General features: G+C 56.9%; 3 protein-coding genes across 3 annotated transcripts in view; 2 read left to right on the top strand and 1 right to left on the bottom strand.

Annotated features, from left to right (window-relative positions):
* GRHL3 (grainyhead like transcription factor 3) overlaps nt 1–27,992 on the bottom strand; it is a 123,169-nt gene that overhangs the window by 68,016 nt on the left and 27,161 nt on the right. The window lies entirely within an intron of this gene.
* IFNLR1 (interferon lambda receptor 1) lies at nt 9,515–16,220 on the top strand. Its single transcript, XM_064172526.1, has 7 exons — nt 9,515–9,584; nt 10,158–10,281; nt 10,869–11,050; nt 11,671–11,813; nt 12,803–12,959; nt 13,467–13,594; nt 14,533–16,220. Exons 1-7 carry the CDS (start codon nt 9,527–9,529, stop codon nt 15,406–15,408), a joined length of 1,668 nt encoding a protein of 555 aa, XP_064028596.1. The 5' UTR covers nt 9,515–9,526; the 3' UTR covers nt 15,409–16,220.
* IL22RA1 (interleukin 22 receptor subunit alpha 1) lies at nt 18,986–27,323 on the top strand. Its single transcript, XM_064172445.1, has 7 exons — nt 18,986–19,028; nt 21,658–21,790; nt 22,440–22,618; nt 23,949–24,133; nt 24,543–24,678; nt 25,557–25,678; nt 26,445–27,323. The coding sequence occupies exons 1-7, from the start codon at nt 18,986–18,988 to the stop codon at nt 27,321–27,323; spliced, it is 1,677 nt and encodes a 558-aa protein (XP_064028515.1).

Genomic DNA, 27,992 nt, shown 5'->3' on the forward strand with positions numbered 1-27,992 from the left:
CGCTGTCGGGACTCTGGCCAGATCCTCATCTGGCATAGATGGGTGCCAGGGGCCTGATCTCAGCACTCATGTCATCAAAGCTGCCAACCTTTAAAGCCTTCCCCTCTCTGAAGGCAGCAAGTTGCTGGGTGAAACCAGCACCTCCCCTATTGGGAGAGTTGGGGTTGTTCACCCTGCAGAAGAGAAGGCTCTAGCTGGACCTTAAAGCAACCTGCCAGTGCCTGAAGGAGGCTGCCAGAGAGCAGGGAAGGGATTTTTGACAACGGCTTGGAGTGGCAGGGGGAGAGGGAGTGGATTTAAGACTGAGGAGGGCAGATTGAGCCTAGGGATTAGGGAGAAACTCTTTGCAGTGAGGGTGGTGAGAGACTGGCACAGGTGGAGGGTGGTGAGACACTGGCACAGGTTGCCCAGGGAGGTTGTGGAGCACAGAAGCACCCAATGTGATCTTTGATCTTCTGTGCTCCACAACCTCCCTGGAGGTGTCCAGGGCCAGGTTGGATGAAGCAACCTGGTCGAGTGGGAGGTGTCCCTGCCCATGGCAGGGGGTTGGAACTGTCTGAGCTTTAAGGTCCCTTCCAACCTAACCCATTCAGTGACTCCTCTGGGTGCCTGCCCTGCCGAGGACGTGAGCCGCGCAGGAGAGCAGCGCTGGCAGAAGTTGCTCAATTCTCCTCTTCTTCAGTGGGGAGGGAGGCAGGGAGGGACAGGCAGCTGGGTGGAATTTCAAACACTCAACCAGCCTCAGCCAGGTTGGGATTTCACAAGAGCTCAGACCCTGTGCAAAAGCGTTGCTGGAGCCTTGGGCCCCTCTGCTGAGCTCGGATGGGCGCTGAGCCCTCCTGGAAATGCTGGGCCTGTGCCACCTGCTTACAGCACGTCTGCTGGCTGCTGGCCAGAGCTGAGCTGCCTTCAGCCTCATCTTAGCTCTCCTACCCTCCACCCCTCTAATTGCACATACCCTAAGGCCAAAATGACCCCAGCAACTGTCAGGTCAGGATGCCGCTGAGGCTCCTGCTGCGCTCTCCTACCCCTCTGCCCCGCAGCAGTGCCAATGTGCAGCTGCTGGTGATGAAAATCAGCCATGCCAGGACCCTGCTGTGCAGGGGGGACTGGCAACATCTGCTTGTCCAGAGAGACCTTCCTCTGCTCCAGTGAGAGCCCTCCACAGATGGGGACCCTCTCAGAGGAGGAGAGCTGCGGAGCCAGCAGCACAGCCTCGCAAGCTGCATCCCCTCTTAGCTCAGAGCCCTGGAAACCACACCCTGGACCTTCCCCAGGGAGATCAAAACAGGTCCTCAAGGCCGTGTCACCCTCATGGGAGCCCCTCCAACATCACAGTGTCTGTTGGCACTTGTAAACCCTGTCCTGCATGCTCAGTTCCAGGCTGCAGCCCTCCCCTCCACAGCAGGAGCCCCTCTGGAGAGACATCCCAAGCCAGGGCAGTCGTTGTGGAGCTGCCTGGACCTGGGACGTTTACTGCCCCCAGCAGGGATGGGATTTTCCCTCACCAGTCTCCTGAACATGTGACTGGATCCTGAATGGTTTATCACACTAGGATGTGAGGCTGGGCTGACTTTGACACAAGCCCCTCTCTGGATTGCAAGCTGGCAACAATAAAAGGGAGAAGCCTTTAATTAGTTATCTGCCTAATTAACTTCTACAGCTCTGGCATCCAAATGCAGCAATGCAAAACACTGCAAACATTCAAACAGAGGCTCCCCACCCCACCAGGAAGCTGCTGCCACTGCTGACTGCTGGGGAAGAGCATCCCACAGCCGTGGCCAGGCTCTGCCATGCTCCCTGGACTCCTGCACATCCACTCCTCTTCTCCTGGTGGTGTCCAAATGAAAGGCACAGACCACACAGGGCCTCTCCACATCACTGCCTCAGAGGGGCAAGGAAGGTGGTGAAGGGTCCTTAAGGCTGAGCAAGTCTTGTGGGGAGCAGCTGAGGGAACTGAGATGGTTTGGTCTGGAGAAGACAAGGCTGAGGAGAGACCCCACTGCTCTCCACAACTCCCTGGAAGGAGGTTGGAGCCAGCTGGGAGTTGTTACATGATAGGAGAGGAGGAAATGGCCTCAAGCTGCAGCAGGGGAGGTTTAGGTTGGATGGAACATAAACAGTTCCATGATTCCATACTCCTCCTCCTCAGCTGTGCTCCCACTCTACCACTGGGTTAAACACACACAGGGTAAAATGTTTTTCCTGTTTGAAAGGTGACTGCAGAGCTCTCTGCATCCCCTGCCCATGCAGGAGAGAGTTTCACAGCCAGGGTCAGTCCCTCTGCATCCCAGGAGGGTCAAAAGGGGGGGACAGGCTCTGCTCACTGCTCCCTGGGACAGGACAAGCAGCAGTGGATGGAAGCTGCAGCACAGGAGGTTCCAGCTCAGCACAAGGGAGAATTTCTTGCCTGGAAGGGTCCCAGAGCACTGGAACAGGCTCCCCAGAGAGGTTGTGGAGTCTCCTTCCCTGGAGCCTTCCCAGGCCTGTCTGGATGTGTTCCTGTGTGCCCTGAGCTCGATTGTGTGGTGCTGCTCTGGCAGGGTCTTGGACTGGATGAGCTCTTTGTGTCACTTCCACCCCTGACATCCTCTGATCCTGTGACCCTGCGATCCCACAGCCCTGAGCAGAGGCAGAAAGTGCTGGCAGCAGGCAGGGGGACAGCAGCTCAGCAAGCAGGCAAGAGCTGTGGGTGACCCCAGGCGCACAGCTCGGCTCAGGCAGCGCAGCAGGCAGGCTGCTGGGGTGCAGGCTGTGTCTGTCTGCCGGGACACGCAGGGTCCCAGCGCCTTTCCCACGCTGAGGGCTGGGGGTTTCGGGAGGCCTGGTGCCCCCGGGAGGTTCCCGTGTTGTTGTATCTGCTCCTTGTGGGCTAGCACATGTCTGAGTCTCTGTGCACAGGAGTTTCACTGCTGCTGCAAGCCCAGGCAGGCTCCCCAGCTGCTTTCAGCATGAGCACAAAGGCGCTGGGAAGGGGAAGGGACAGGTTCCAGGCAACGGGAGAGGAGCAGCGGCGCTGGGGGCTGACAGCTTGAGCCCTCTGCCCAAGCAGCACCAGCCCAGGTCCCTGCCCCAAAGCCTGGGCAGGCAGAGAGGGAAGGCAGAGGTTTATCTGACCTCAGGCTGGGACCCACAGAATCACAGAATGGTAGGGGCTGGAAGGCAGCTCTGAAGATCATCGAGTCCAATCCCCCTGCTACAGCAGGGACACCCAGACTGAACCACACAGATCACGTCCAGAGGGGTTTGGAATCCCTCCAGAGAGGAAGACTCCACCACCTCTCTGGACAGCCTGCCCCAGGGCTCTGGTACCCTCACAGGAAAGCATCTTTTTTCCTTTTATTTAAGTGGAACCTCCTTGGTTCCAGCCTGTGTCCATTCACCCCTGTCCTGTCCTGCCCAGCCTCTCCTGTCCCTGGGCACAGCTGAGAAGAGTCTGGTCCCATTCTCCTCACACCCTTTAGCTATATACAAGCACTGATCAGATCTCCCCTGGGGCTGCTCTTCTCCAGGCTCAACGGCCCCAGGGCCCTCAGCCTCTCCTCCTAAGGGAGATGTTCCTGGCACCCCTTCAACTTAGAGGCTCTCCACTGAGCTGTCTCTAGCAGATCATAGAATCACAGAATCAACCAGGTTGGAAGAGACCTCCAAGCTCATCCAGTCCAACCTAGCACCCAGCCCTGTCTGCCTGCCTGTGGTTCAGACTCCAACAGATCTGTGCCACTTGTGGCAGTAAAAGATTCTGCTTGCTGGCAGGACCAAGTCAGCCGAGTTAGACCAGGGCTGATGCTTTCCCCCTTGCTTTACTGGTCCCTGCGGGATGCAGGGATTCAGCTGGGCTGCAGCTGCCAGGAGTGCTGCCCCCGCTCCAGAGGGGAGCTGCTGCCTTAGCCGTTGTGCAGCCCAGGGAGGGTGGCTGCAGGAGGATCTCGGCAGAGCAGCGAAGTGCTTGCACCCCACAGAGCTGCACACGGAGAGCAGGTCACAGGCAAGGGCAAAAGGAGGTCATCTGGGAGCTGCGGTGTGAGGCACTGCTGCTACAAAGGGGGACGAAGCCTTCTGGGCATCCCATAAACATGGAACCAGATGTTTTTGGCAGGTCACTGCGCTCTCCTCACCGTGCAGGAGCAGGATGTGGAACGCAAACCCCTGACACAGTGAGCCTCTGCCAGCAGCGGTGCCAGCGCAGCTGCGGCGTGCGGCCAGAGCCTCCGGAGCCCCCAAGAGCCCTGCCCGGCAGGAAACAGGCAGGGCACCAAAGGATTCACAGCACCTGTGTGTGGGGCACTTCGTGGCTGTGCTTTTGCTTTTCATTTTAAGCCTTTTCAGCCTCCTTTGGAAACAAAGCAAACCCATTCTGGTCTCCCCCTGGTGACAGGCTGCCCTGGCTGGGGCAGGGGGACACTCGCTGCAGTTAGCACTCAGCTCCGCGGGGGTTTTAACCTCTTGCTTCTCCACAGCATTCTGGTCCTTGCCCATCCCATTCCCTCCCCCCATTCCCTTTCCAAACTTAGTGACTTCTGAGCTGTTTGGACCTTCCCTGCCCCTGCCCTAAGCATGACTGTGCTGGGGGAGCAGCAGCCTGTCCCCCTCCAAAGCTGCCAGTGGTTTCCAGAGGAGTGCTTGGGGCTGGCTGAGGTCTCACTTTCAGTTTCAGATTAGAGGTTTTGTCTAGTCTGGGGCTAAAGAGGCTTTTGTCTTCAGACCCTGCCGTGCTCACTCACTTCTCCAAACAGGTGGTGCAGAATGTTGAAGGAAGTCTTCCTCCTCTGCCCTCTGGTTTGACTCTGCCCAGCTCTACAGGCAAGCCCACACTGCCCATTTGTGTGCCCAGGCTTACATCAGCTCCACCACCTCCAGAAACAGAGACACGGAGCCAAGAAAAGCAACCCCACACTGCTGGAAGGTGGAACCTCTGATAGGAAGCTCTGCAGGAAGCTTCCCAAGGCAAAGAAGTGACCTTCCAGCTGCCAAGCCCTGGGCTCATGCCTCTGAACTGCTATGGGGAAGTGACTCCTGTTTTCTGTGCCTTGGTTCCTGGGCACACATCTGTGTGGAGAGGGATCTAGGGCTAGGTGCTGGAGAGAGGAGAAGGAGGAGGAGGAGGAGGAGGAGGAGGAGGAGGAGGAGGAGGAGGAGGAGGAGGAGGAGGAGGAGGAGGAGGAGGAGGAGGAGGAAGAGGAGGAGGAGGAGGAGGAGGAGGAGGAGGAGGAGGAGGAGGAGGAGGAGGAGGAGGAGGAGGAGGAGGAGGAGGAGGAGGAGGAGGAGGAGGAGGAGGAGGAGGAGGAGGAGGAGGAGGAGGAGGAGGAGGAGGAGGAGGGGGAGTGAGAATGCTGCGTGGGGTGTGGGCTGCCTCAGAGGCCATAGCCAGCACGGAGCTGGCAGGAGGCAGGGGCCGTGCTGAGGCTCAGCAGGTGCTGCCAGAGCTGTCTGCAGCATCACAGCCTGAGTGGAGCAGAGAAGTTAATTAGATGGCAGGAGAGCAAAAGGCCATTTGAAGAGCTGAGTGACTAAAGGTCTTAGTCAGTCGCTTACAAAGCTCTGAGGCAAACCCTCCCTTCAACATCATTTTTATCTGCACCACCTTCCCCTCAGAAATTCTTCAGCTCACTCAGTGAGAGCTGCTGGGAAATGCAACCCTCACTCCCTGAGCAGTGCCCAGAATGTTTGTGACCACTGCCACCTCCTCTCCCCACCTGCAGCATCCACCGAGGCTGAGCCTCCTCACCCAGCACAGGACTCTGCTAGGGCAGAATGAGTTTTGTCCTGCAGAAGTGGAAGGTTTTTTCCTTCCCCAAAAGCACTGAGTTGAAACTTTGTAGTGTTCCAATAAAAGCCTTCTCCAAACACATCTGCTTGTAAAAGAGGAGAAGTTCTTAACCCCTCAGAAAGAAACACAAATCAGCTGCAGGAGGCTGCATGTGGAGGCTGTTCCAAGACAGACTGGAGAGCTTCCTGCAGTGTGGAGCAGCACATCAGCAAGGTTGGCCATGCCTAGGGCTCAGTGCTTGGGTTGTTTCCCTGGTGCCATTCTCACCAGCAATGTCCTGCTCCGTTTTCCATCCCGTGGGGCTCAGGCACCCTCCCCAGCTCACAGCACACCTGCCTGGGCGGGGTGAGAGCAAAGGGAAGGAGCTGATGTGACACTGCCTGATGCTGCCTGTTGCCTCCAAGGGTTTCACAAAACCAAACCACAGCCCAAACTCTGCCTTCCTCACTAGATTAGGGCTGCACTTCCTGCAGTGCCCATCCTCCAGGAGAGAAGGTATCAGCCTGACTCAGGAGAGGTTGCAGGGTTTGCCCTCATGCTCTGAATCACCTGCTGCACACAGGCAGCACATGGAGAGTGCCCCAGGAGCCCTCAGTTGCTACAGCAGCATGCAAAGACCCACCTAGAAATGAGGCTTTGCCCTGAGGAGCAACAGCCCCATCCCAACACGCTTCTGCTCCATGGGAGAGCACAGGCACAGTGCCATGGTTTGCCCAGCAATGCAGAGTATTAGCAAGCTCAGCTCTCTGCAGCAGCAGGCAGCATGGTCCTGAGCAGCAGCAGCAGACAGCTCTGCCTGCAGTCACAAAGTCACAGATTCATAGACTTAAAGCTCTTCCAGTTCCAACCCCCTGCCACAGGGGCCCTTAGCCCAGGTTGCTTAAGGCCTCATCCAGCCTGGCCCTAAACACTTCCAGGCATGAGGCATCCACAGCTTCTCTGAGCAGCCCATTCCATTGTCTCACCACCCTCACAGTCAAGAGCTTCTTCCTTATGTCCAGTCTAAGTCTTCCCTGCTTTAGTTTCAAACCATTGGCCCTGTCCTGTCACCACAGATTAAAACTCATCACAGGCCAGGAGAGTCCCCAGCAGGCTCCCAGCACACCTCTGGCTGCAGTGATGTCTCCTGCCCTGCACCCAAGGCTGACAACTCTTGCTCCTGGCAGTGCCTGCCTGGACAGCAGGCCAGAGAGGAAGGCTACCCAGAGAGGAGAGCAAACCTCCAGTGTGTGCACCACAGGTGCAGTGCTCACCGTTAAAAACGACAGACCCCCAGCACCCCAGCACGGGAGGGGCTGGGAAGGGACCTCTGGAGGTCATCCAGTCCAACCCCACCCCCACTGCAGCAGGGCCAGTCGGAGCAGGCTGCCCGGGAGTGTGTCTGCTTCCAAGCAGCTGCCTTAGGTGGTGGAATAGTCCTGGGGTGATGCTGAGTGGGGACGATTTAGCTTCACACAAGTGTGCAGTGCCTCAGGGTAAAAAGGCTTTTGAATGGCCATGAAGCACAGGAGGCTCTGACCTTCACCTGCAGTACTGGGGTTCAGTTCTGGGCTGCCCAGCTCCCGAGGGACAGGGACCTGCTGGAGAGAGTCCAGGGGAAGGCTGCAAAGCTGCTGAAGAGTGGCTGAGGGACCTGGGGCTGTCTGGTCTGGTGAAGAGAAGCCTTAGAGGGGATCTAATCCATGAGTATAAATATCTGAGGGCTGGGGGTCAAGGAGGGAACAAATTCTTCTCAGCTGTGCCCTGTGAAAGGACAAGGAGCAAAGGACATAAACTACAGCACAGAAGGTTCCACCTCAACACGAGGAAGAACTTCTTTACTGGAAGGGTCCCAGAGCACTGGAACAGGCTCCCCAGAGAGGCTGTGGAGTCTCCTTCTCTGGATGTGTTCCTGTGTGCCCTGAGCTAGATTATGGTCCTGCTCCGGCAGGGGACTGGAGTCGATGATCTCCGGAGGTCCCTTGCAACCCCTAACATCCTGCGAGCCTGTGAGTGCCATGCCCAGGCGGGTTTGGAGGCTCTCCAGAGGAGGAGACCGATGCAGGGCACCGTCGGGAGGTGCCGGGGGCTTGCCGGAGGATGCGGCGCTGCGGAGCCCTTGGCCGGGCAGGCAGCGACACCTCGCGGCACAGCCCTCCCGGGCACCGGCACAGCCCTCGGCTTCTCCTGGGACAGCCTAAAGCTAGGGGCAGAAGGAAGTGTTTCACAGACTTAATCAGGTTGGAAAAGTCCTTCAAGATCATCGAGTCCAACCTATCACCCATGGCACTAAGTGCCCCAGACAGGCTTGGCTTCAACACCACCACCTCCCTGGGCAGCCCATTCCAATGCCAACAACTTCCTCCTAACATCCAGCCTGAGCCTGCCCTGCCACAGCTTAAGACTGTCCCTGTGTTCTGTTCCTGGCTGCCTGGCAGCAGAGCCCAACCCCACCTGGCTACAGCAGGCAGCAATGAGCTCTGCCCTGAGCCTCCTCTGCTGCAGGCTGCACCCCCCCAGCTCCCTCAGCCTCTCCTCTCAGGGCTGTGCTCCAGGCCCCTCCCCAGCCTTGCTGCCCTTCTCCAAACACCTTCCAGCACCTCAACATCTCTCTGGAATTGAGCAGCCCAGAACTGGACACAGCACTGCAGGTGTGGCCTGAGCAGTGCTGAGCACAGGGGCAGAAGAACCTCCCTTGTCCTGCTGCCCACACTGCTCCTGAGCCAGCCCAGGATGCCATTGGCTCTGCTGCCCACCTGGGCACTGCTGCCTCCTCTGCAGCTCCTCTCTGCCAGCACCCCCAGCTCCCTCTCTGCCTGGCTGCTCTCAGTCACTCTGTCCCCAGCCTGTAGTGCTGCTTGGGGTTGTTGTGGCCAAAGTGCAGAACCTGCCCTTGGCCTTGGTAAACCCCCTGGCATTCACCATGAGACCAGTCAGAGACTGGAATCATCTCCCAAGGGCAGCAGTGGATTGCCCTGCACTGGGCAGTTTGAAGGCTCAGCCTGCCAGAGAGCTGAGCCAGCTCACTGCAATTCCAGCATCATCTGGAGAGGTTGGAGCAGGCAATCCCTGGGGCCCCTTCCCAGCTGCCACTCTGGGATTCTGTGATTGTCACCCTGCTAACAGAAGTTCACCATGAGGGTGGGGAGAGCCTGGAGGGGGTTGCCCAGGGAGGTGGTGGAAGCCTCATCCCTGGAGGTGTTTAAGGCCAGGCTGGATGAGGCTGTGGGCAGCCTGCTCTAGTGTAAGGTGTCCCTGGGCACGGCAAGGGTGCTGGGGCTGGCTGATCCTTGTGGTCCCTTCCAGCCCTGACTGATTCATGATTGCAAGTGAAGGCGAAAGCCCTGCCCAGCTGCAAACACCAGGCTGTCACAACATCACACGCTGGGGCTTATTATTGCTGGGCTGTTCTCGGCTCTCTCGGGCAATAAAAGCTTCTTTGGTTTCTGTTATCTTTGACAGCCCCAGAGGCGAATTCCAAAGGTCAGGCTTTTCCTGAGGGATCCCAGCGGGCACAGCTCAGCCTGCTCGGCCGTGCCGGCAGCCAGCCTGGGGCAGAGATCAGCTGTGCTACACTGGAGGGCGTTGTGCTGCCACCCCAGCGCCCCTGCGCCGCTCCCTGCCCGCTTCGCTGCGCCGGGGCCGTTCCGGGAAGCGCAGCCGGGGCCGTGCGGAGCGGTCGCTGCCAGCCGGGGGCGTGCGGGGCGGCACAGCAGCGAGATGAGAAGGTAGCAAGGAAGACAAAGGCTGCCTGGAGCGGCGGAGCTGCGCTTTGGCATGTCCTGCTGGGCAGCCGGCGTCCTGGTGGCGCTCTGCTTGCTGCGGCCGGCCGCAGGTACAGTCTGCGACTCGGGCACCCTGCGCCTGGCTCTGCCGGGTGAGGAGAGGTGTGGATGGGCACAGCTGGGGCAGGGGAAAGGGAATGATTCACTGAAGGGGAAAAGGAAAGTTCTGGGAGGCCTTAGAGCAGCATCTCAGCGCCTGCAGAAAGCAAGCAGTACCTAGAACGAGGCTGGGGAGGGACTGCTCCCGGGGCTGGTAGGAGTAGGACAAGGGCAATGGTTTGAAACTAGAGCAGGGTGGTCCTGCAGCTGGGTCGAGGCAATGCCAGGCACCAATCTAGGCTGGGCAGTGCCTGGCTTGAGAGCAGCCCTGAGGAGAGGAACTTGGGGGTGCTGGTGAAGGAGAAGCTCAGTGTGAGCTGTCAGTGTGCTCTGGCAGCACAGAGAGCAAGCAGAGCCTGGGCTGCAGCCAGAGCAGAGTGAGCAGCCTTATCTAGCTGGGGATGTCCCTGCTCGCTGCAGGAAGGTTGGACCAGATGACCTCTAGAAATCCCTTCCAACTCAAACCCATTCTGTGGCCCTCTGGCACCCTTCACCAACCTCCTGACCCCTGCTGTCACCACCAGGTCAGGCTAAGCTCCCTGCCCCTCAGAACGTTACGCTGCTCTCAAAGGACTTTGACATGATCCTGACCTGGGCTCCAGGAGAAGGCTCCCCAGCAGGTGTGACCTACACTGTGAGGTATCAGAGGTAAGTGCTTGGAGGATGGCTGATAAAAGAGTGCCTGTGGATGCCCCCTGCCTGGGGGTGTTCAAGGCTGGGCTGAGTGAGGCCTTGAGCAGCTGAGTAGAGTTGAGAGGTGTCCCTGCCCATGGCAGGGGCTTGGAATCGATGATCTCTGAGCTCCCTTCCAGCCTGAGCCTCTCTAGGATTCTAATGAAGATCCTTTCACCAAAACTCAGTTCTTATCCATCTGTGAAGTGCTCCAAGATGAGCAAGCTTCAGAGATCCATGGAATAGGTGGGGTTGGAAGGGACCTTAAAGATCATCCATGGCAGGGTTTGGAACTAGATGATCCTTGTGGTCCCTTCCAGCCCTGACTGATTCCATGATCCAGATCCAGTCCCCCTGGGCAGGGACACCTCCCACTAGTCCAGATTGCTCAAAGGCCTCATCCAGCCTGGCCTTGAACACCTGCAGGGAGGGGAAATCCACAACCTCCCTGGGCAGCCTGTGCCAGATTTGGTAGCCATCCTGCAGAAGGTTCCCTGCCCTGCTCTGGACGCTGTATCAAAGCAGTGTGGCTCATGGCTTGGAGTGTTTGCTTCTCCTCACAGCATGCAGCAGCAGAAAAAGTGGCTGAAGGTTCCTCACTGCAAAAACATCCACAGAACCTCCTGCAACCTGACCTGTGAGCTCCCAAACTACTTTGTTAAAGTCCGAGGAAGAGTGAAAGCTGCTTGGGGACGCTGCCAGTCGCCATGGGTGGAGTCCCAGTTCAAAGGCTACCATCTGGACGGTGAGTGGCTGCTGGGCTGCAGCCTGGGTGAAAGGACAGCTCCAGGAGTGCCGGCAGGAGCAGGCCACACGCCGCAGAGAGAGGGACCAGCAGCTTGTGGCAGGGCTCTGGGTGAGCAGAAGCGACAAGGAGCCAGCACCATGTGCACATTAACTTGGTAGTGAGGGTCAGAATGTGGCCACTGATGCCCTGGGTGCACACTGGCTGCAAGCTTTCTGGGTGCCAGAGGGGTGATGCTAGAGCAGAAAAGCTCCTCCTTTGCCTCCCCCTTTCCTTCCTCTCTCAGGAGATGACAGAAGGAAGAAGTTCCTCTCCATAAGAGTGAGACACTGGAGCAGGTTGCCCAAAGAGGTGGTGGAAGCCTCATCCCTGGAAGTTTTTAAGGCCAGGCTGGATGTGGCTCTGGACAATCTGATCTAGGGGAAGGTTTTGCTGCTCGTGGTAGTGGGATTGGGATTGGAACTGGAAAGGTTTTCCTGCTCATGGCAGGGGGATTGGAACTGGATGATCCTTGAGGTCCTTCCCAGCCCCGACAATGTGATTCTAAGTGCAGAGCAGTCAGAGAAGAGCCTTAGCTCAGTGAAGCTGAGGCACAAGCCAGCATCCACCTTCCATTGCAGTGGAATTGGCTCCCCCAGAGCTGAAGCTGAGCATGGAGAAGAACTCGATCCAGGTGAATGCCTCCTTCCCTTTGCCCCCCTGTGTGCAGAACCTGCTCTGGATGTATGACTTGAACCTGTGGGAAGCTGGGTCTGAGGACAAGGTCAGTAGCAGTGACACTGTTTAGGCTAAATGAAGATTAAATGAAATAGTTTCCAGTTTCTGGGCAAGGAGGGACTGGGTTGAAAGCCTGAGAAAATGAGCCAGCCAAAGCAGAGGGAGACCAAAGGCAGAGGGGAAAGTATCCATGTGTGTGTCCAGGGAAAGGGCAAGGGAGCTGGAGAAGGGACTGCAGAACAGGGCTGGTGAGGAGAGGCTGAGGGAGCTGGGGGTGTGCAGCCTGCAGAAGAGGAGGCTCAGGGCAGAGCTCATTGCTGTCTGCAGCTGCCTGCAGGGAGGCTGTAGCCAGGTGGGGTTGGGCTCTGCTGCCAGGCAGCCAGCAACAGAAGAAGGGGACACAGCCTCAAGCTGTGCCAGGGCAGGTTCAGGCTGGATGTGAGGAGGAAGTTCCTGGCAGAGAGAGTGATTGGCATTGGAATGGGCTGCCCAGGGAGGTGGTGGAGTGGCTGTGGCTGGAGGTGTTTTAGCCAAGCCTGACTGGGGCACTTAGTGCCATGGTCTGGTTGGTTGGGCAGGGCTGGGTGCTAGGCTGGGCTGGAGGAGGTGTCCCTGCTGCCCCAGCTCCCTCAGCCTCTCCTCTCAGGGCTGTGCTCCAGGCCCCTCCCCAGCCTTGCTGCCCTTCTCTCAACACCTTCCAGCACCTCAACAGCTCTCTGGAATTGAGCAGCCCAGAACTGGACACAGCACTGCAGGTGTGGCCTGAGCAGTGCTGAGCACAGGGGCAGAAGAACCTCCCTTGTCCTGCTGCCCACACTGCTGCTGAGCCAGCCCAGGATGCCATTGGCTCTGCTGCCCACCTGGGCACTGCTGCCTCCTCTGCAGCTCCTCTCTGCCAGCACCCCTATGGTTCTATGACCTTTGGAGGTCCCTTCCAACCCAAACCATGCTATAGGGTAAACAAAGATGGGGAACCCTCCCCAGCTAATGACAGAATCTTCTCCCCAACCCTCTGCTCGTTTTGTGTGTGAGCAGAGGACATATGAACAGAACTCCAGGAAGGCAGCAGTGACCATCAACACCACTGCACTGCGAGGCAACTACTGCCTGAGTGCCAGAGCCTCCTACCAGAGCATTCACTTCAAGTACAGCAAATTCTCCCAACCACTCTGTGTGCTGCTAAACCACAAAGGTATGGCCCTGCTGGGGAAAGGAGCTGCTCAGACATCAAATGGGGACTGGGGCAAGGCAAAGATTTCTACCCAAATCAGCTTTTCAACACCCCCTCCCCCACCTGAAAACCCTCAAACTCCAAACCACCCAAGAGAACTGCTTGGGTGTGCTAGGGAAAGGTTTCTGCTCCCTGCAGGAACCCTGGAACAGTTTGGAGCTGGTGAAATACTGTGCTGGAGTTGTGCTCACCAAGAAAGATTGGCAGTATTCCCATTTCTCCTGCAAAGCAGTGCCTGGAGCCCCAGCCTGGCCTGCTCCTGGCCAGGCAGTGCCTGCTGCCAGTGCTTGTTGTGGCTCTGGCTCTTAGAGCCTGACCCCAGGGAGGTTTCTTCTCCTTCCTCTGCATTTGTCAAATAAGGACCTTGAGCCTTCTGAGCTTTCTGAGGGAAAAGCTGACTCAGGGAGCCTCTTCTGACCATAAACTGTGCCAGCAACAGCAGACTTTGGTTGTCTTTTCCTTCCTCAGCAGTGGAATGGGAGCTCCCATTTGCTGCCAGCATCCCTGTGCTGGTGCTGCTCAGCTTTCTGAGCAGCCTCTTCGTTGTCTGCCTGCTGAAACAAGATGCTAAGCAGAAGAAGATGCCTCAGACTTTGGTATGGCTCAAACCTGGGGGTCCTCTCCTGAATGGAGCAAAACTAGGAGTGGGTAGAGTCAGATTGGATGTTAGGAAGATCTTCACCCTGAGGGGAGTGAGACTCTGGAGCAGGTTGCTCAGGGAGGTGCTGGAAACTCCAAGCCTGGAGGTGCTTAAGGCCAGGCTGGATGTGGCTCTGAGCAACCTGATCTAGTGTGAGGTGTTGTGATGGTTTGGGAGTTACCTGCCCCCCTACTCTTATGAGCTCACCTAGACTAGACTCAGCCAGCTGGGAGCCAAGGAATGAAGTTTTACATTCACAGCTGAGCACAAGGTCCCAGGTTACAACTACTTACAGCTCTATACAGCAGTGCACAAGTTAAAGGTAATGCAGAAACACAGCAGCTCCCCAGAAACCAGAGCCCCCAGGAGGGGCTCCCAACCACCCTTCCGCCTTCTTCCCACCCCTCTACCTTACCCCAGAGTCTGCCTTATGTGCCAGGAGAGTTTGGAGGATCAGGCAGGGGGGTTAGAAGCAGAAGGATTAGTGACACAGAAGCTGCCCAGGGAGAAACACAGACCCCAGCAGAGCCCCACAGACTCCCTGATCTGTGTCTGTGTCCTTGCTTGTACACTCCCAGTGAGTGTAGCAGCCCTCAGCTCTGTTTCCTCCTCACAGCCTAGCATCTCATTTTACCCGTTAAGATATTCCAGTGAGCCTCAAAGCAGCACAGGTGTCCCTGCCCATGGCAGAGGGGTTGGAACTGGATGCTCCCTGTGTTCCCTTCCAGCCCTGCCAGCTCTGTGCTCCCATGGTTCAGCGACTCTGGCTGATGTTCAGAGGGTAACTGGGGAGGAGTGGGAGAGCTCCCAGCTGTGCCACTGGAACTCTGCTCTCCCATTTCCAAACCTTTCTTCCCAGAGCATCACTAACTCACTGATTCTCTCCCCTGGTAGGATTTATCTCCTCTGACAGCTGCTGGAGCAGACTTCCACTGTGAGCTCAGTGCAAAGGAGTTCTCCAGGGACCATCTCATCTGCACGGAGATTGCAGTGTCCCAAAGGAAGGCAAACAAAGCTTCAGCAAGGCACAGCTTGCCACAGGTGGCTTCTTTCCTATCATCATCAGAGGAGGAGGAGGAGGAGGAGGAAGGCAGCAGTACTTTCATCCCATACACTGGACTGCTTCGTTTTCCAAAGAGACATCTCACCTGCCACCCACCCAGAGCAGATCAGGGGAAAACCAGCCTGGACTCTGGTACTGGAGACCTCTCAGTGGGGAGTCAGTCTGAGCTTGACCTGAGTGCCTTGGGGTTTACTTTCTTTCCCGTGGGAAAGAGTGAGGTGGACACTTCGGGATCCCAGGCCAGTGAGAAGTCTTCCCTTTCTCACAGCTCCTCTCTGGGAAGGATCTCTCTCACTGACGTCAGATTCCCAGCACAGGGTGACATGGACAGGGAGGGATGCCTGGATGTGACCCCCCTTCAGACGCTGACTGAGGGCAGCGGTGCCACCCTCGGGGCCCAGGGGCAGGCTCTGCACTGCAGGTGTTACCAGAGGGCAGCTGAGCTGCACACCCGGTGGGGAGGCACAGCGCAGCGCCGGGAGCAGCCCAGCGGCCAGCTCCTCGCTCCCTCCCCGCCGCTGCAGCTGGCAGAAGATGAAGGCATCGCCAGTGACTGGGACTGGGACAGCGACACCGAGGCAGCAGGGACGCCTCCCGCCGCCGGGGTGCTGTGTGAGGCATTCCAAACCTCTCATGGGGAGGGAATGCATCAGCCAAAGTTTGAGTTCAAAGGCTACGAGCATGCACATTACATGTCAAGGAGCTAGAGGGTCCTGCCTGGGTGGTGTGCCTGGGAAGTGCTGGAGACATCCAGCTACATGGCAGGGACACCTGAACAAGGAACCTGAGCAAGGAGCCTGAACAAGGACACCTGAGCCAAGACACTGAGCAAGGAGCCCTGAGCAAGGCCCAAGAAGCTTTAGTGCTGGTTTCTGCACTCACCTCAGCAGGGTTTTCTCCCCTGCTGACCTACCAAGGCACAGGGACACAAACGCTGTGGTTGTGCTGCAACTGCTGCTCTACCCTCACCACCCCTCTGCTGGTGCTGTGCTAAGCTGCTAAAGCAGCCATGAACCCAGCTGGAGTGAGACCTCTTGCAGAGGCCACACAGCAACCCCTCAGTGCCTTGTGCTCAGAGCAAGGTGGCTCTGAGGTGTGAGTTCTGGAAGGCAAAAGCAGCTCTGAGACAACAAAACCCCAGCCTGGAGCTGGGCAAAAGCAGCAGCTGGGCTCTGGGAGCTGAGTGCTGTGCCCATGTGGTGAGCCTGGGGCAGGCTGCCCCTGCTGGCATCCCACTGGGGCCTCTGGAGCTGCAGCCCTGCTTGGCTGGAAGAAGCTCACAGAGACATTGCCAACCTTTGCCCTTGGTGGCATGAGGAGGTCTCCAGCTCAGCCTGCAGACAGCACCTCCTGTGTCCCAAGAGGGTGAGCTGAAGCCAAAGTGATCAATGGGCCACAGGGCTGCTGCTTTATTTATTTAGGGCTTTCACCACTGTGCTTGCTGGGGCTGGGATCCCTTCTGCTGTGCAGAGTGGCTGAGAGTTGCTGGGTGCAGAGGCAAGAATATTTGGATACACAACTCCACCTGTGTCTGCTCCTTTTGTTTCCCACAACTACCAAGGGTGACTGCAGCTCCTCCTGCAAAAATATCCCATCTGAAAACAGGGCTCAGAGTGAAATCCTCTCAGGCTGCCCAGCCTGGTCCCTCTGGGCCTCTGAAAGATCAGGGCACAGCCCTGGAGCATCTCTCTAAGCAAAGAATCAAATCAGAATCACAGAAGAGTTTGGGTTGGTAAAGACCTCCAAAGGTCATCCAGTCCAAGCCCCCTGCAGTCACCAGGGACATCCTCCCCCAGAGGAGGTTGTCCTCTTGAGCCTCACCTTCACTATCTTAACTCCAAGCAGCTCTACAGGCTGGGGACAGAGTGGCTGAGAGCAGCCAGGCAGAGAGGGAGCTGGGGGTGCTGGGAGAGAGGAGCTGAAGAGGAGGCAGCAGTGCCCAGGTGGGCAGCAGAGCCAGTGGCATCCTGGGCTGGCTCAAGAGCAGTGTGGGCAGCAGGACAAGGGAGGTTCTTCTGCCCCTGTGCTCAGCCCTGCTCAGGACTCAACTTGAGATACTAACTGAAGGCCTGGAGTAAAGCAGAAAAGGAGTTGGGAGAAAAGATTCATCCATGAGAATTCCACCCCCCCCCTTACCTATCCTCCACGAAGAGTCCCGAGGGACATCCTGCATTGGAATCCTTCCTGTTCCTTCAGGCAGACACAGATCAGCCTGATCCCATCACCACCCAATGTCTTGTGCAACCCAGGGAAAGCCCCAGGCTGTGACTTACAGGAAGCTCTCAGGTTGTGTAACCACTGCCAAACTCTTCTGACATGTCACAGCTCTGCCAGCAGCGTCCTGGAGCAGCTTTGTCTCGTCCAGGCTTTGCCAGGCTGGAAGGCTGCAGGAGAGCTCAGCTCCTGCTGGAGGAAGCATCCTGCTCCTCCAAGGAATTCTCTTTGCAGGCCTTGAAACCTGCTCTCCACTGCAGGGCTCAGAACACCCAGAGCAGAGTGCTGCCTCCTCCAGAGAAGTCACCCATGGCACAGGGTCTGAGGCTGGCTTGGGTTGGAAGGGCCCTTAGAGACCACCCAGTTCCAAGCCCCTGCCATGGGCAGGGACACCTCCTGCTGGCCACTTTGCTCAAGGCTTCATCCAGCCTGGCTTTGGGCACTTCCAGCTGTGGAGCCTCCACAGCTTCCCTGGGCAGTGTCCAGTGCCTCACCACCCTTCTGGGGAAGAGTTTCTTCCCAATGTCTCATCTCAGTCCAGCTTCTTCCACTCCAAAGCCATCCCCCCTCATCCTCTCATGCCCTGCCTTTGTACAAGTCCATCTTCAGCTCTCCTGTAGCCCCCCTCAGATCCTGGAAGGAAGCTCTGAGGTCTTCCTGGAGCCTTCTCTTCTCCAGGCTGAACAACTCCAACTCTCTCAGCCTGCCCTCACAGGCAAGGAGAGGCACAGGAGAGGTGCTCCAGCCCTTGGATCATCCTTTGTCCTTAGGAGCTACCTCCTGACACAGGCAAAGTTTCCACAGTTTGGAAGCTGAAAGGCAGAGGTTTAATTTGAGACTTGGAAGCAGACTTTTGGTACCTAAAGCCTTCAGAGCTCTCCAAAAGGTAACATCTCCCTAGAAATAAGGGCAGAAGTAAAGCTCAGAGTTATGTTCTCAGATCTGATTTCTCAGGTGCACTACAACTTGCCTAACCTCTGCCCTCCCATGGCTTCACCAAACAGCAGAGGCAGGAGGCAGGGATGTGAGGGGAGATCAAAAGTGGAAATGCTTCATGGAGCTCTCCAGGAAACACCCTGCTGAGGAGCTGGAGTTAATTAGATGCCAGAGCTGCTGCTGGGTAGGTGTGTCCTGCCCAACAGAGCTGGGAGGTTGGAAAGGCCCAAATGACAGCTTTGCAGCACTGGCATGGGCTGAGGCATTCAGCATGAAGCAGGGCAGGGAATAAAAACAACTTCAGGCTGGAGAAGAGAAGGCTCTGAGGAATCACAGAATCAGCCAGGTTGGAAGAGAGCTCCAAGCTCCTCCAGTCCATCCTAGCACCCAGCCCTGGCCAATCAACCAGACCAAGGCACTAAGTGCCTCAGCCAGGCTTTTCCTGAACACCTCATCCAAGCTGCCCTCAAAGACCTCCAGGGAGGGAACATCCCCATCCTATGTCGTGGTTGGAGGGGTTCCAGGTTACCCCAGATCCCTACAACAGCCTCCCTGGGCAGCCTGTGCCAGTGTCTCCTCACCCTCTCCGAGGATTCCTTCCTAAGCCTGACTTTCATTTGAAGGAAGCATTGGAAGGCATTTCTGGAGGAAATAGTTGCCTCAGCCCCAGCAGGTATCAGCCAAGCTGTGTGCAGAGCCCCAACTTTCCCTTTCTAGAAGCTTAAAACAAGCCAAAGTTACCCAACCAGAAACGCAAGCCCCAAACTTGCGCCAGCTCGGCGAGGGCTGGCGGCAGGCAGGAAGCCCTCTCTCGGCAGCACAGCGTTTGGCTGGCTCTGGAGAGCTGGGGCCGTGCTAAGCCTCTGGCTTGTGCACCTTTGTACAGCGAGGTGTGTGCCCTGGGCAGGGCAGAGGCGCTGCCAGTTGCACTCTGCCTGCCACACATGCGCAGGGACCTGTGGCTCGCTGCGCTCCGCTCCCAGCGCAGGCAGGAGAGCAGCTCCACAGCCTGGCACGGAGAAGCAAACCCAACCCGGGCTGACGAGGAGGAATTCAGCTCCGGTGAGAGGTGATTCACCTGCAGACAGGAAGGCTCAGCTGCCTGCTCTCCCAGCCCAGCCTGTGCACTTCTTCATGAAGCAGTTCCTGACTCTCTGCGCTGTGTTTTCCCTGGCTGGTGAGTCCTGACTGCTTCCCTGCTGCCGGTCGTGGCTGCTGCTGCCTGACCCCCTGCTTCAGTCCTGTTTACTTAAGTGAGACCTAGAGAATGAGCTGTTGTCTGAGGTGGCTCAAAAGGCCTCTTCTTTGCTGCTCTAAAGCCCAGCTGGTGTGCTCAGTGCTTTAAAAGGATTAGTGGGGAGAAGAAAAGAGTCCTTCACATGGAAGTGTTTGCCACTGGTGTGTGCCAGAGCCTACAGGAGCAGAGGACAGGAGGGCTTTGGATCAGCTCCTCTGTGCCTTAAGAGCAGACTCAATGAGCACAGGAACAGCTCTGATGGAGTAAAGGACAGGAGGGCTTTTGGATCAGCTCCTCTGTACCTTAAGAGGAGACTCAATGAGAACAGGAACAGGTCTGACTTTACAAGAGGGACAAAGGAGGTGACCCTAATTGCCATTGAGTCCTGCTCCAGCTGTGCCAGGCTTCCTCTGGGTGAATCAGGAATTTCCAGTGCCAGCTTTGCAGCAAGCAGCCTCTTCACCCATCTGCTCTTGTGTCTGTGAGCTTAAGCAGGAGGGAAGGGCAGGGGCAGAAGCCAAGGGACTTTCATGCTGTGGAGTATCCTGGTTGCTCCCTGCCCACACTTGACTGTGCTTGTGTCAGGCTGCTTTGCATGACTCCATTCAGCATGGATGAGGGTGGGAAGATAGAGGTTTCCCACTTCTAATCTGATCAGGATATTGGTGGCTCAGCCCTGGTGGTGCTCTGCAGGGCTGCCCACCCACTCTGTGCCAGCTGCTGCAGGGCTGCCTGGCCAAGGAGGTGTTGGCTGAGCCTGGTGCTAGCAGAGGTGAGAGATGAACCCAGGTGAGGACAAAATCTGGACTGGGCTGTAGACATTCCTGTGTTGCTTCCCTGCCCAAATGCCATGCCCAAGATGACTGAGAACCAGGTCATAGAATCACAGAATCAAGCAGGTTGGCAGAGAGCTCCAAGCTCAGCCAGCCCAACCTAGCACCCAGGCCTGGCCAAGCAACCAGACCATGGCACTAAGTGCCCCAGCCAGGCTTGGCTTGAACACCTCCAGGGACAGCAACTCCAATACCTCCCTGGGCAGCCCATTCCAGTGCCAATCACTCTCTGTGCCTGTCTGCCTCATTCCCCTCCCCTAGAGCAGGCTGCTTTGACCTGCTGGCACACAGCTGCCCTGTGTGGAGGCAGCTGGAGGGGAAAGCTTGGAGTGAGGAGGCAGGAGCAGACTCTGTGCTACCACAGCTGCTCAGAGTGCTCTTGTGCAAGTCATCCCCATCCTGCCCCCCAGCTCCCCCCTCTGCAAAGGAGTGCTGCTTTAACTTGCCTTTCACCCCACTTTTGCCTGGAAGCACTCCTTGATTGAGTGTCCATTTATCAGCTGCTCCTTTGCAGCAAGAGCAGGCTGAGACCCAGACACCTTCAAGGTGTTTATCAACACTGCAGGCCAAGAGTTGAGTAAGCACAGAATGGTAGGGGTTGGGAGGGACCTCCAGAGATCGAGTCCAACCCCCCTGCCAAAGCAGGGTCACCTAGGGCAGGCCACACAGCAACACATCCAGATTGGCTTTGAAAGCCTCCAGAGAAGGAATGCAGAGATGACCTCTGGGGCTGTGTCTGTAGCTCAGAGTTACAGAGATTACCAATTGTAGAGGTTACTCTGCAAGTTGGAAAGCTTCCTGTGCCAGGTCTGGGCTATTCTCACAACCAGAGAGAGCCAAAAGCCTCTTGTGCAGTGCCTGCTCTGAGCCCATTTGCTGCAGATGTGGCATTCTGCTCTCTGTGGGCAGCTCAGACCCAAGGACAAGTGGCACTTCTGTTTGCCAAAGCCAGAACCCATCCTCTGTGAGGAAGAGGCACAGGGCTCAGAAGCAGACAGTTGAGTTGTTTGCCTTCAGCCTGGCACACCCAGATCAGAGTCCAGGCACCAGGTCTCTGCCTGTCGCTGCACACAAGAAATCTCCATCCAAAAAAACACAGAGCAGCAGAGGCCAGAGGCTGCCCCCTCCCCAGGGATGGGAGAATGGATTGCTGCTTGGGGTAGGAGCAGCAGGCAGAGACATCCACAGGCACCAATCAGCCCTGCAGACAGCTCCTGGTGCTCCTCTGTAAGCCCTGGAGACAGCTCCTGGTCCTCCCTTTGCCACCCCTGTGAACAAACAGCTCCTGGTCCTCCTTTGCCAGCACTGGAAAGAGCTCATGGTCCTACCTTTGGCAGAGCTGGGAACAAACAGCTCTGGTGCTCCCTTTGGCAGAGCTGGGAACAAACAGCTCTGGTGCTCCCTTTGGCAGAGCTGGGAACAAACAGCTCTGGTGCCCCCTTTGGCAGGCATCGAACTGCTTTAAACTGATGAGAAATTCGAGAAGTCTCCTTCTGGCCCCTGGAGGTTTTGGGTTCCCTCTGCGAAGGTTCCTGCCTGGCCTTTCTTTGGGATGAGTTAACAAGCTGCAGGGTGGATGTGTGTGCCCGGTTTGAATTGCTGCTCTGCCAGGCTTCTGCAGAGGGAGTGGCATGCCCTGGCACTCCTGCTCACTGCGGGCAGTGCTGGGCCCACGCTCAGCCGAGGCTGAGGTGCTAGGGCAGGCAGTTCTAACGCCAGTCTCTTTGCTTGCCTAGGCACTGCGGCGGCAGAGAGGTCATCGTGCCTGAAGCATGCAACATTTGCTTCCACAAACTTAGAGAACATCCTGACGTGGGAAACTGAAGCACAGATCCCCCCTGGCACCGTGTTTGATGTCCAATACAAGCAGTAGGTGAAGTCTGCTTCCTTTTGGAGTGCTGTTCTCAGGCTCTCAGGCGGAGAAGGCCCAGGAAAGAAAAGCAGATTTTGCTGTTTCTGCCACAGAACCTCAGCTGGCAGATGTGGCTCAGTCACACCTTGGGCTGCAGCTTTGCTGCGTGACAGAGCTGCTCTTTGTCCTCAGCAGCCTCCTCCTCTCTGAAGTTTCCTCACCTGCCAGTGCAGGTAGCAGCAATTGGCTTCCTCTGGCTGCATCACTGCGGCAGAGCCAGGCCAGCACTGCCGCCTCCGTTTGTGCCACCTCTTGTCCTGTCACTGGGCACTGCTGACCAAAGCCTGCCCCCACCGCCTGGCACCCACCCCTAAAGGATTTACAGTCATTGACAGGATCCCCTCTCAGTGTGCTCTTCTCCAGGCTAAATAACCCCAGGTCCCTCAGCCTTTCCTCATAAGAGATCTTCCAGTCCCTAATCATCTGCACAGCCCTTTGCTGTGCCCCTTCAAGCAGTGCCCTGCACTGGGGAGCCCAGAACTGGACACAGTGCTCCAGGTGAGGCCACAGCAGGGCAGAGCAGGGAGGGAGGAGAAGCTCCTTTGAGCTGCTTGCCTGGTTCTTGCTCTGCTGAGCACCTTAAAAGCTTTTTCTTTCTGTCTTAAGGTATGGAGACAAAACCTGGCTGAGCAAGCCCGAGTGCCAGGGCATCACAGAGCCCTTCTGCAACCTCACTCGGGAAACAGAGAACTTCACAGAGCATTACTACGGCAGGGTGAGGGCCACCGGCCAGAGCTGCTCCTCCAGCTGGGTGCGCTCCGAGCGCTTCGAGCCCCGCAAAGAGAGTAGGTACTGCTGCTGGAGGCACTGACCCTCAGCCTCCATCGTGCTCAGCACAGCTTTGCCTTCAGCTGCAGCACTGCAAGGCTCTGTGCTTGATAGGCAGGGGGTGAAGGCCTGAGGAAGACTTGATACTGGACAAGGAGACAAAGGGGCAAACGGACAGGATCTGCCCTGAGGGCTGACATCAGAGTGGGGTTAGAGAGAAGGAAAATTGCTTGAAGGAAGAACTGCTATGAAGGGAGGGTGTTAGGAGTTGGAAGGGAGCTCCAGAGATCATCCAGCCCAACCCCACTGCCAGAGCAGGGGCACCCAGGGCAGGTCACCCAGGAACACACCCAGGTGGGTTTGGAAAGTCTGCAGAGGAGGCTCCACAACCTCTCTGTGCAGCCTGCTCCAGGGCTCTGCACCCTCACAGGGACAAAGTTTTCCCTTCTGTTCCCATGGAACCTCCTCTGTTTCAGCTTGCCCCCAGTGCCCCTTGTGCTGTCCTTGGACACCCCTGAGCAGAGCCTGGCTCCTGCCCTGCACATCTTTACAGGTTGGAAGAGAGCTCCAAGCTCAGCCAGCCCAACCTAGCACCCAGCCCTGCCCAACCAACCATGGCACTAAGTGCCCCAGCCAGGCTTGGCTTCAACACCTCCAGCCACAGCCACTCCACCACCTCCCTGGGCAGCCCATTCCAGTGCCAATCACTCTCTCTGCCAGGAACTTCCTCCTAACATCCAGCCTAGACCTGCCCTGGCACAGCTTGAGGCTGTGTCCCCTTGTTCTGTCTCTGGCTGCCTGGCAGCAGAGCCCAACCCCACCTGGCTACAGCCTCCCTGCAGGCAGCTGCAGACAGCAACGAGCTCTGCCCTGAGCCTCCTCTTCTGCAGGCTGCACTCCCCCAGCTCCCTCAGCATCTCCTCACAGAGGAGAGGGCTTTCAGCACAGCACTGAGGGCAGCCCTCAGGCTCCTCTGCTCCAAGCTCCCAGCCCCCTCAGCCTGGCCTCAGAGGAGATGTTCCACTGCTTGCAGCAGCTTTGGGGATCTTTAGACTCACTCAAGCAGTTCCCTGAGGTCCTTCTTGAACTGAGTGGCCCAGAACTGGCAAAGCTTGGGGTGAGAAGTGCAGGGACAAACAGTGGCTGCAGGAGGCAGAACCTCAGGGAAGCTGAGATCTGCAGTTGCCACATTTCTGCTGTGCTCAGTGAGACAGAGCCCAAATACCTTCCTGTGCTGAAACAGAAGTGATAATTCAGAGTGAGCCTGGGGGGAATGTGTAAAAGCTGAGCTGATAATGCATCAGCTTTAACCCCAACAGCTGACACTCTTCTGTTTTTCTCCCCCAGCTGCTATAGGAGCCCCAGGAGTGAGATTTGTTCCTTCTGTCCGGTCCATCAAGTTCCTCATACAGCCTCCCTACACCCCCCTGCGGGGTGAGGGTGGTCACCAGCTAACTGTGGAGGACATCTACAGCAAATTTGGTCCTGTTGATTATCACTTAACCATAGTTAACCCAAGGACACACCAAAAGGTAACCACAACCTTTGGTACACCACAGTTTGGGGAAGATGGAGAAGGACCTCAGAGCTCAGCCACGAAGGAGATCTCTGATGTAGAAGGGGAAGCCTTTGAGTCTCAGCAGGGAAAAAGAAAAGGGATTTTAAGCATTCCCCTGGGGAAGAAAGTGGAGTTCCCAAGGGTAAGCTAAACTGCTGGTGAGCAAGGCAGGGAACGACTTCATTAGCTCAAGGTATAAGGAGCTGAGATGCAAAAGTTCAATGCAGCAAGAGCAGAGAGCAAATTTGTTTAGACCTCCACCTATACAACATCATCCCAGGCCTGCAGCAGCTCACTGGGAAAGAACTTTGGGGGCTGAATTCTGCAGGAAGTTGTGGATTTGACATTCTGAAGCACAGAATTTGCCTTTGTTCTAATGACAGTGGACAAAGAGTGAGCACGAGAAGGAGTTTGAAGTTTCCAACTTGGAGCCTGACACTGAGTACAATGGAACAGTCTACATCTGCCTCTTCCAGAAGAGAAGCAAAGCTCAGCTCTTCTGGGTCAGAACACAGGCAGGTGAGGTGGTCAACTGCTGCTTGGAATCTCCAGCTGGGGTACTGGATCTGTAGAAGAGATTTTCATGTGGTGTAGGCTGGGATTTTGCGGTGGGGGCTAAGTTGGGTGAGAGCTGGAGCACAGCCCTGTGAGAGGCTGAGGGAGCTGGGGCTGTGCAGCCTGTGGAAGAGGAGGCTCAGGGCAGAGCTCAGTGCGATCTGCAGCTGCCTGCAGGGAGGCTGTAGCCAGGTGGGGTTGGGCTCTGCTACCAGGCAGCCAGCGACTGAACAAGGGGACCCAGCCTGAAGCTGTGCCAGGGCAGGTTGAGGCTGGATGTGAGGAGGAAGTTGTTGGCAGAGAGAGTGATTGGCATTGGAATGGGCTGCCCAGGGAGGTGGTGGAGTCTGTCCCTGGAGTGTTGAAGCCAAGCCTGGCTGGGGCACTTAGTGCCATGGTCTGGTTGGTTGGGCAGGGCTGGGTGCTAGGTTGGGCTGGATGAGCTTGGAGCTCTCTTCCAACCTGCCTGATCCTATGGTTCTATGAGGTCTGGTGAAGGTGTCCCTGGCCATGGCAGGAGGCTTGGAGCTGGATGATCTTTAAGGTCCCTTCCAAGATAAACCATTGCAGGGTGTGAGCAAAGCCTTGTTAAAGCTCATGGAGCAACACTGACCTTTCTCATGTGAACATCAAGCCACAGAACCACAGAATTACTGAGGCTGGAACAGGCCTCTGAGATCCCCAAGCCCAGTCCATGACCTAACACCAGCACACTGAGCAGGCCAAGGCACTGGTCCTGTAACAGCAGAGCTGGAGCATCTCCTTAGCTAATCTCCTGTGTGTGCTTCCAGCCCAGCTCTCTAAAGCTCCATTTCCCACTTGTTCTCTTCCCCTCTCACCAGACCACACTTGGCTTCTCTACTGCTTCTTGGCACTGGCCTTCTGTGCTGGCTTGGTGTTTGCTGCCATCAGCTACGTGATCTACAAATACATCAAGCAGCAGAGTGCCCAGCCCACGTCTTTGGTAAGTCTGCAGCAAGCCTTTGAAATGCTGGGGGCTGCCTGCATGCACCTCACCTGCCCTGCTAACTGCGGGGGTGAGCTGAGAGCATTGCCCAGGCAGTCACTGCAGACAGCAGAGAGCTTCAAGACTCAAAAGGCCACAGCTTGAGTGCTGTGTCCTGTTCTGGGCTCCTCCATTGCAGAGAGATGTTGAGGTGCTGGGAGGTGTCCAGAGCAGGGCAGCAAGGCTGGGGAGGGGCCTGGAGCACAGCCCTGTGAGGAGAGGCTGAGGGAGCTGGGGGGGTGCAGCCTGCAGCAGAGGAGGCTCAGGGCAGAGCTCATTGCTGCCTGCAGCTGCCTGCAGGGAGGCTGTAGCCAGGTGGGGTTGGGCTCTGCTGCCAGGCAGCCAGCAACAGAAGGGGACACAGCCTCAGGCTGTGCCAGGGCAGGTTGAGGCTGGATGTGAGGAGGAAGTTGTTGTCAGAGAGGGTGATTGGCATTGGAATGGGCTGCCCAGGGAGGTGGTGGAGTGCCCATCCCTGGAGGTGCCCAAGCCTGGCTGGGGCACTTAGTGCCATGGTCTGGTTGGTTGGGCAGGGCTGGGTGCTAGGTTGGGCTGGAGGAGCTTGGAGCTCTCTTCCAACTTGCTGGATTCTATGAGCAGGTCCCTGTGGCTGTAACTGGCCTTTTCTGGTGTTTCTCCAAAGGAAAAATCACAGAACCTAAAACAAGCCTCCAAAGTTGCAGCTTTTTGATGATGTCTCATGTTCCTCTCTCTGCTTCCACAGGACTTCAGGGGGATTTCACCATTCCAGCCTCTTACACTGACAGTGGAGCACATCATCAAGCCCATCAGTTTACCCAAATCTTCACTCCTCTTCCCTGAAGTGCAGTTCCCACACATCAGCCATCAGCTGGACAGAGCACTGGAGCCACCATGGTCTCTCCATCCCCCAGCAGGTGCCTATCAGCAGCAGATGGATGTGCCCACGCTGCAGCCACCCTGCCTGGCAAGCACAGCTCCCACTTGCTATGCTCCTCAAAGAGGTGAGCAAAGTGTCCCTGCTGCCAGCCCCAGCAAGATTCTGTCCCTTGCCTATGGGATGTGTGTGGAGAGCTCCGACCACAGCGACCAGAAGAGTTCAAAGCCAAAGCAAATGCCGAAGGAAGTTTCTCCAGGTGGAAATCTAAGCGAGGTGCTGGATGAGAGCTGCAGCCATTGGAATTACAAAGGGCAGGCACCAGCCTGGGCAGCGTTGATCAGCAGCGACACAAGAGAGTCAATCTGCTGGCCAGGGCAGAGCGAAGGGGGGGCAGGCAGCGAGCACACAGCCAGGCTGTCGCTGGCCCTGCTGGAACAGGGAGGATGCTACAGACAGCAGCCAGTGACAGCTGACACAGACTGCCTGAGGGGGCAGGAGTCGCTATCAGCTCTCCTCTCCTCTGTCAGCACCAGGAGCCCCTGCCCTGGAGAGGACAGCACAGAGCAGTGGCTGCTGTCACAGTCACAGCCCGCACAGCTCCCAGGGACTCGAGAGGCAGCCAAGCTAAGGGCAGCAGAGGAGCTGAGCAGTGCTGAGCCCCAGGACGCTGGCTCAGCCGGGGACAGTGACACTCTCCTCACTATGTTCTTCAAGGACCTGAACTTGACTGTGGTGTGGGACTAGGGTGGGAACATGGAATTCTGTTGGGATGACTCAGTGATGTTAAAGTCCAGGTAATTGATTGCACAGGACAGAGGCAAGGCCTGCAGAGGGTGCAGGGCAAATAAACACAGCTGACCTTGGAGGTGCTGGCATGGCACAGAGTCTGGGCATGGCACAGAGCTGTCAGACTCTTTCCACTGCTAAGTGCCCCAGCCAGGCTTGGCTTCAACACCTCCAGGCACAGCCACTCCACCACCTCCCTGAGCAGCCCATTCCAATGCCAGTCACTCTCTCTGACAACAACTTCCTCCTAACATCCAGCCTGAACCTGCCCTGGCACAGCTTGAGGCTGTGTCCCCTTGTTCTGTCTCTGGCTGCCTGGCAGCAGAGCCCAACCCCACCTGGCTACAGCCTCCCTTCAGGGAGTTGCAGACAGCAATGAGCTCTGCCCTGAGCCTCCTCTTCCACAGGCTGCACACCCCCAGCTCCCTCAGCCTGTTCTGCTCTTGAAGGAAAGAAAATATTCCTAATTATAGAATCACAGAATCACAGAATGGTTTAGGTTGGAAAGGACCTCAAGGATCAGCCAGTGCCAACCACCCTGCCATAGGCAGGGACACCTCCCACTAGAACAGGCCACTCAGGGCCACATCCAGCCTGGCCTTCAGCACCTCCATGGAGGTTGTGCAG

The sequence above is a fragment of the Pogoniulus pusillus genome, chromosome 37 (genome assembly GCF_015220805.1).
Source record: "Pogoniulus pusillus isolate bPogPus1 chromosome 37, bPogPus1.pri, whole genome shotgun sequence".
Classification (NCBI taxonomy): Eukaryota; Metazoa; Chordata; class Aves; order Piciformes; family Lybiidae; genus Pogoniulus; species Pogoniulus pusillus.

What these genes read in the sequence shown, in the direction of transcription:
- IFNLR1 (XM_064172526.1), top strand. Translation starts at nt 9,527, where the DNA reads ATGTCCTGCTGGGCAGCCGGCGTCCTGGTGGCGCTCTGCTTGCTGCGG. An exon ending in CAAAGGCTACCATCTGGACG is followed by an intron (nt 11,051 to 11,670) that starts GTGAGTGGCTGC and finishes CTTCCATTGCAG; the next exon opens with TGGAATTGGCTCCCCCAGAG. An exon ending in AGAAGATGCCTCAGACTTTG is followed by an intron (nt 13,595 to 14,532) that starts GTATGGCTCAAA and finishes CTCCCCTGGTAG; the next exon opens with GATTTATCTCCTCTGACAGC.
- IL22RA1 (XM_064172445.1), top strand. Translation starts at nt 18,986, where the DNA reads ATGAAGCAGTTCCTGACTCTCTGCGCTGTGTTTTCCCTGGCTG. An exon ending in CTTCGAGCCCCGCAAAGAGA is followed by an intron (nt 22,619 to 23,948) that starts GTAGGTACTGCT and finishes TTTCTCCCCCAG; the next exon opens with CTGCTATAGGAGCCCCAGGA. An exon ending in GTGCCCAGCCCACGTCTTTG is followed by an intron (nt 25,679 to 26,444) that starts GTAAGTCTGCAG and finishes CTGCTTCCACAG; the next exon opens with GACTTCAGGGGGATTTCACC.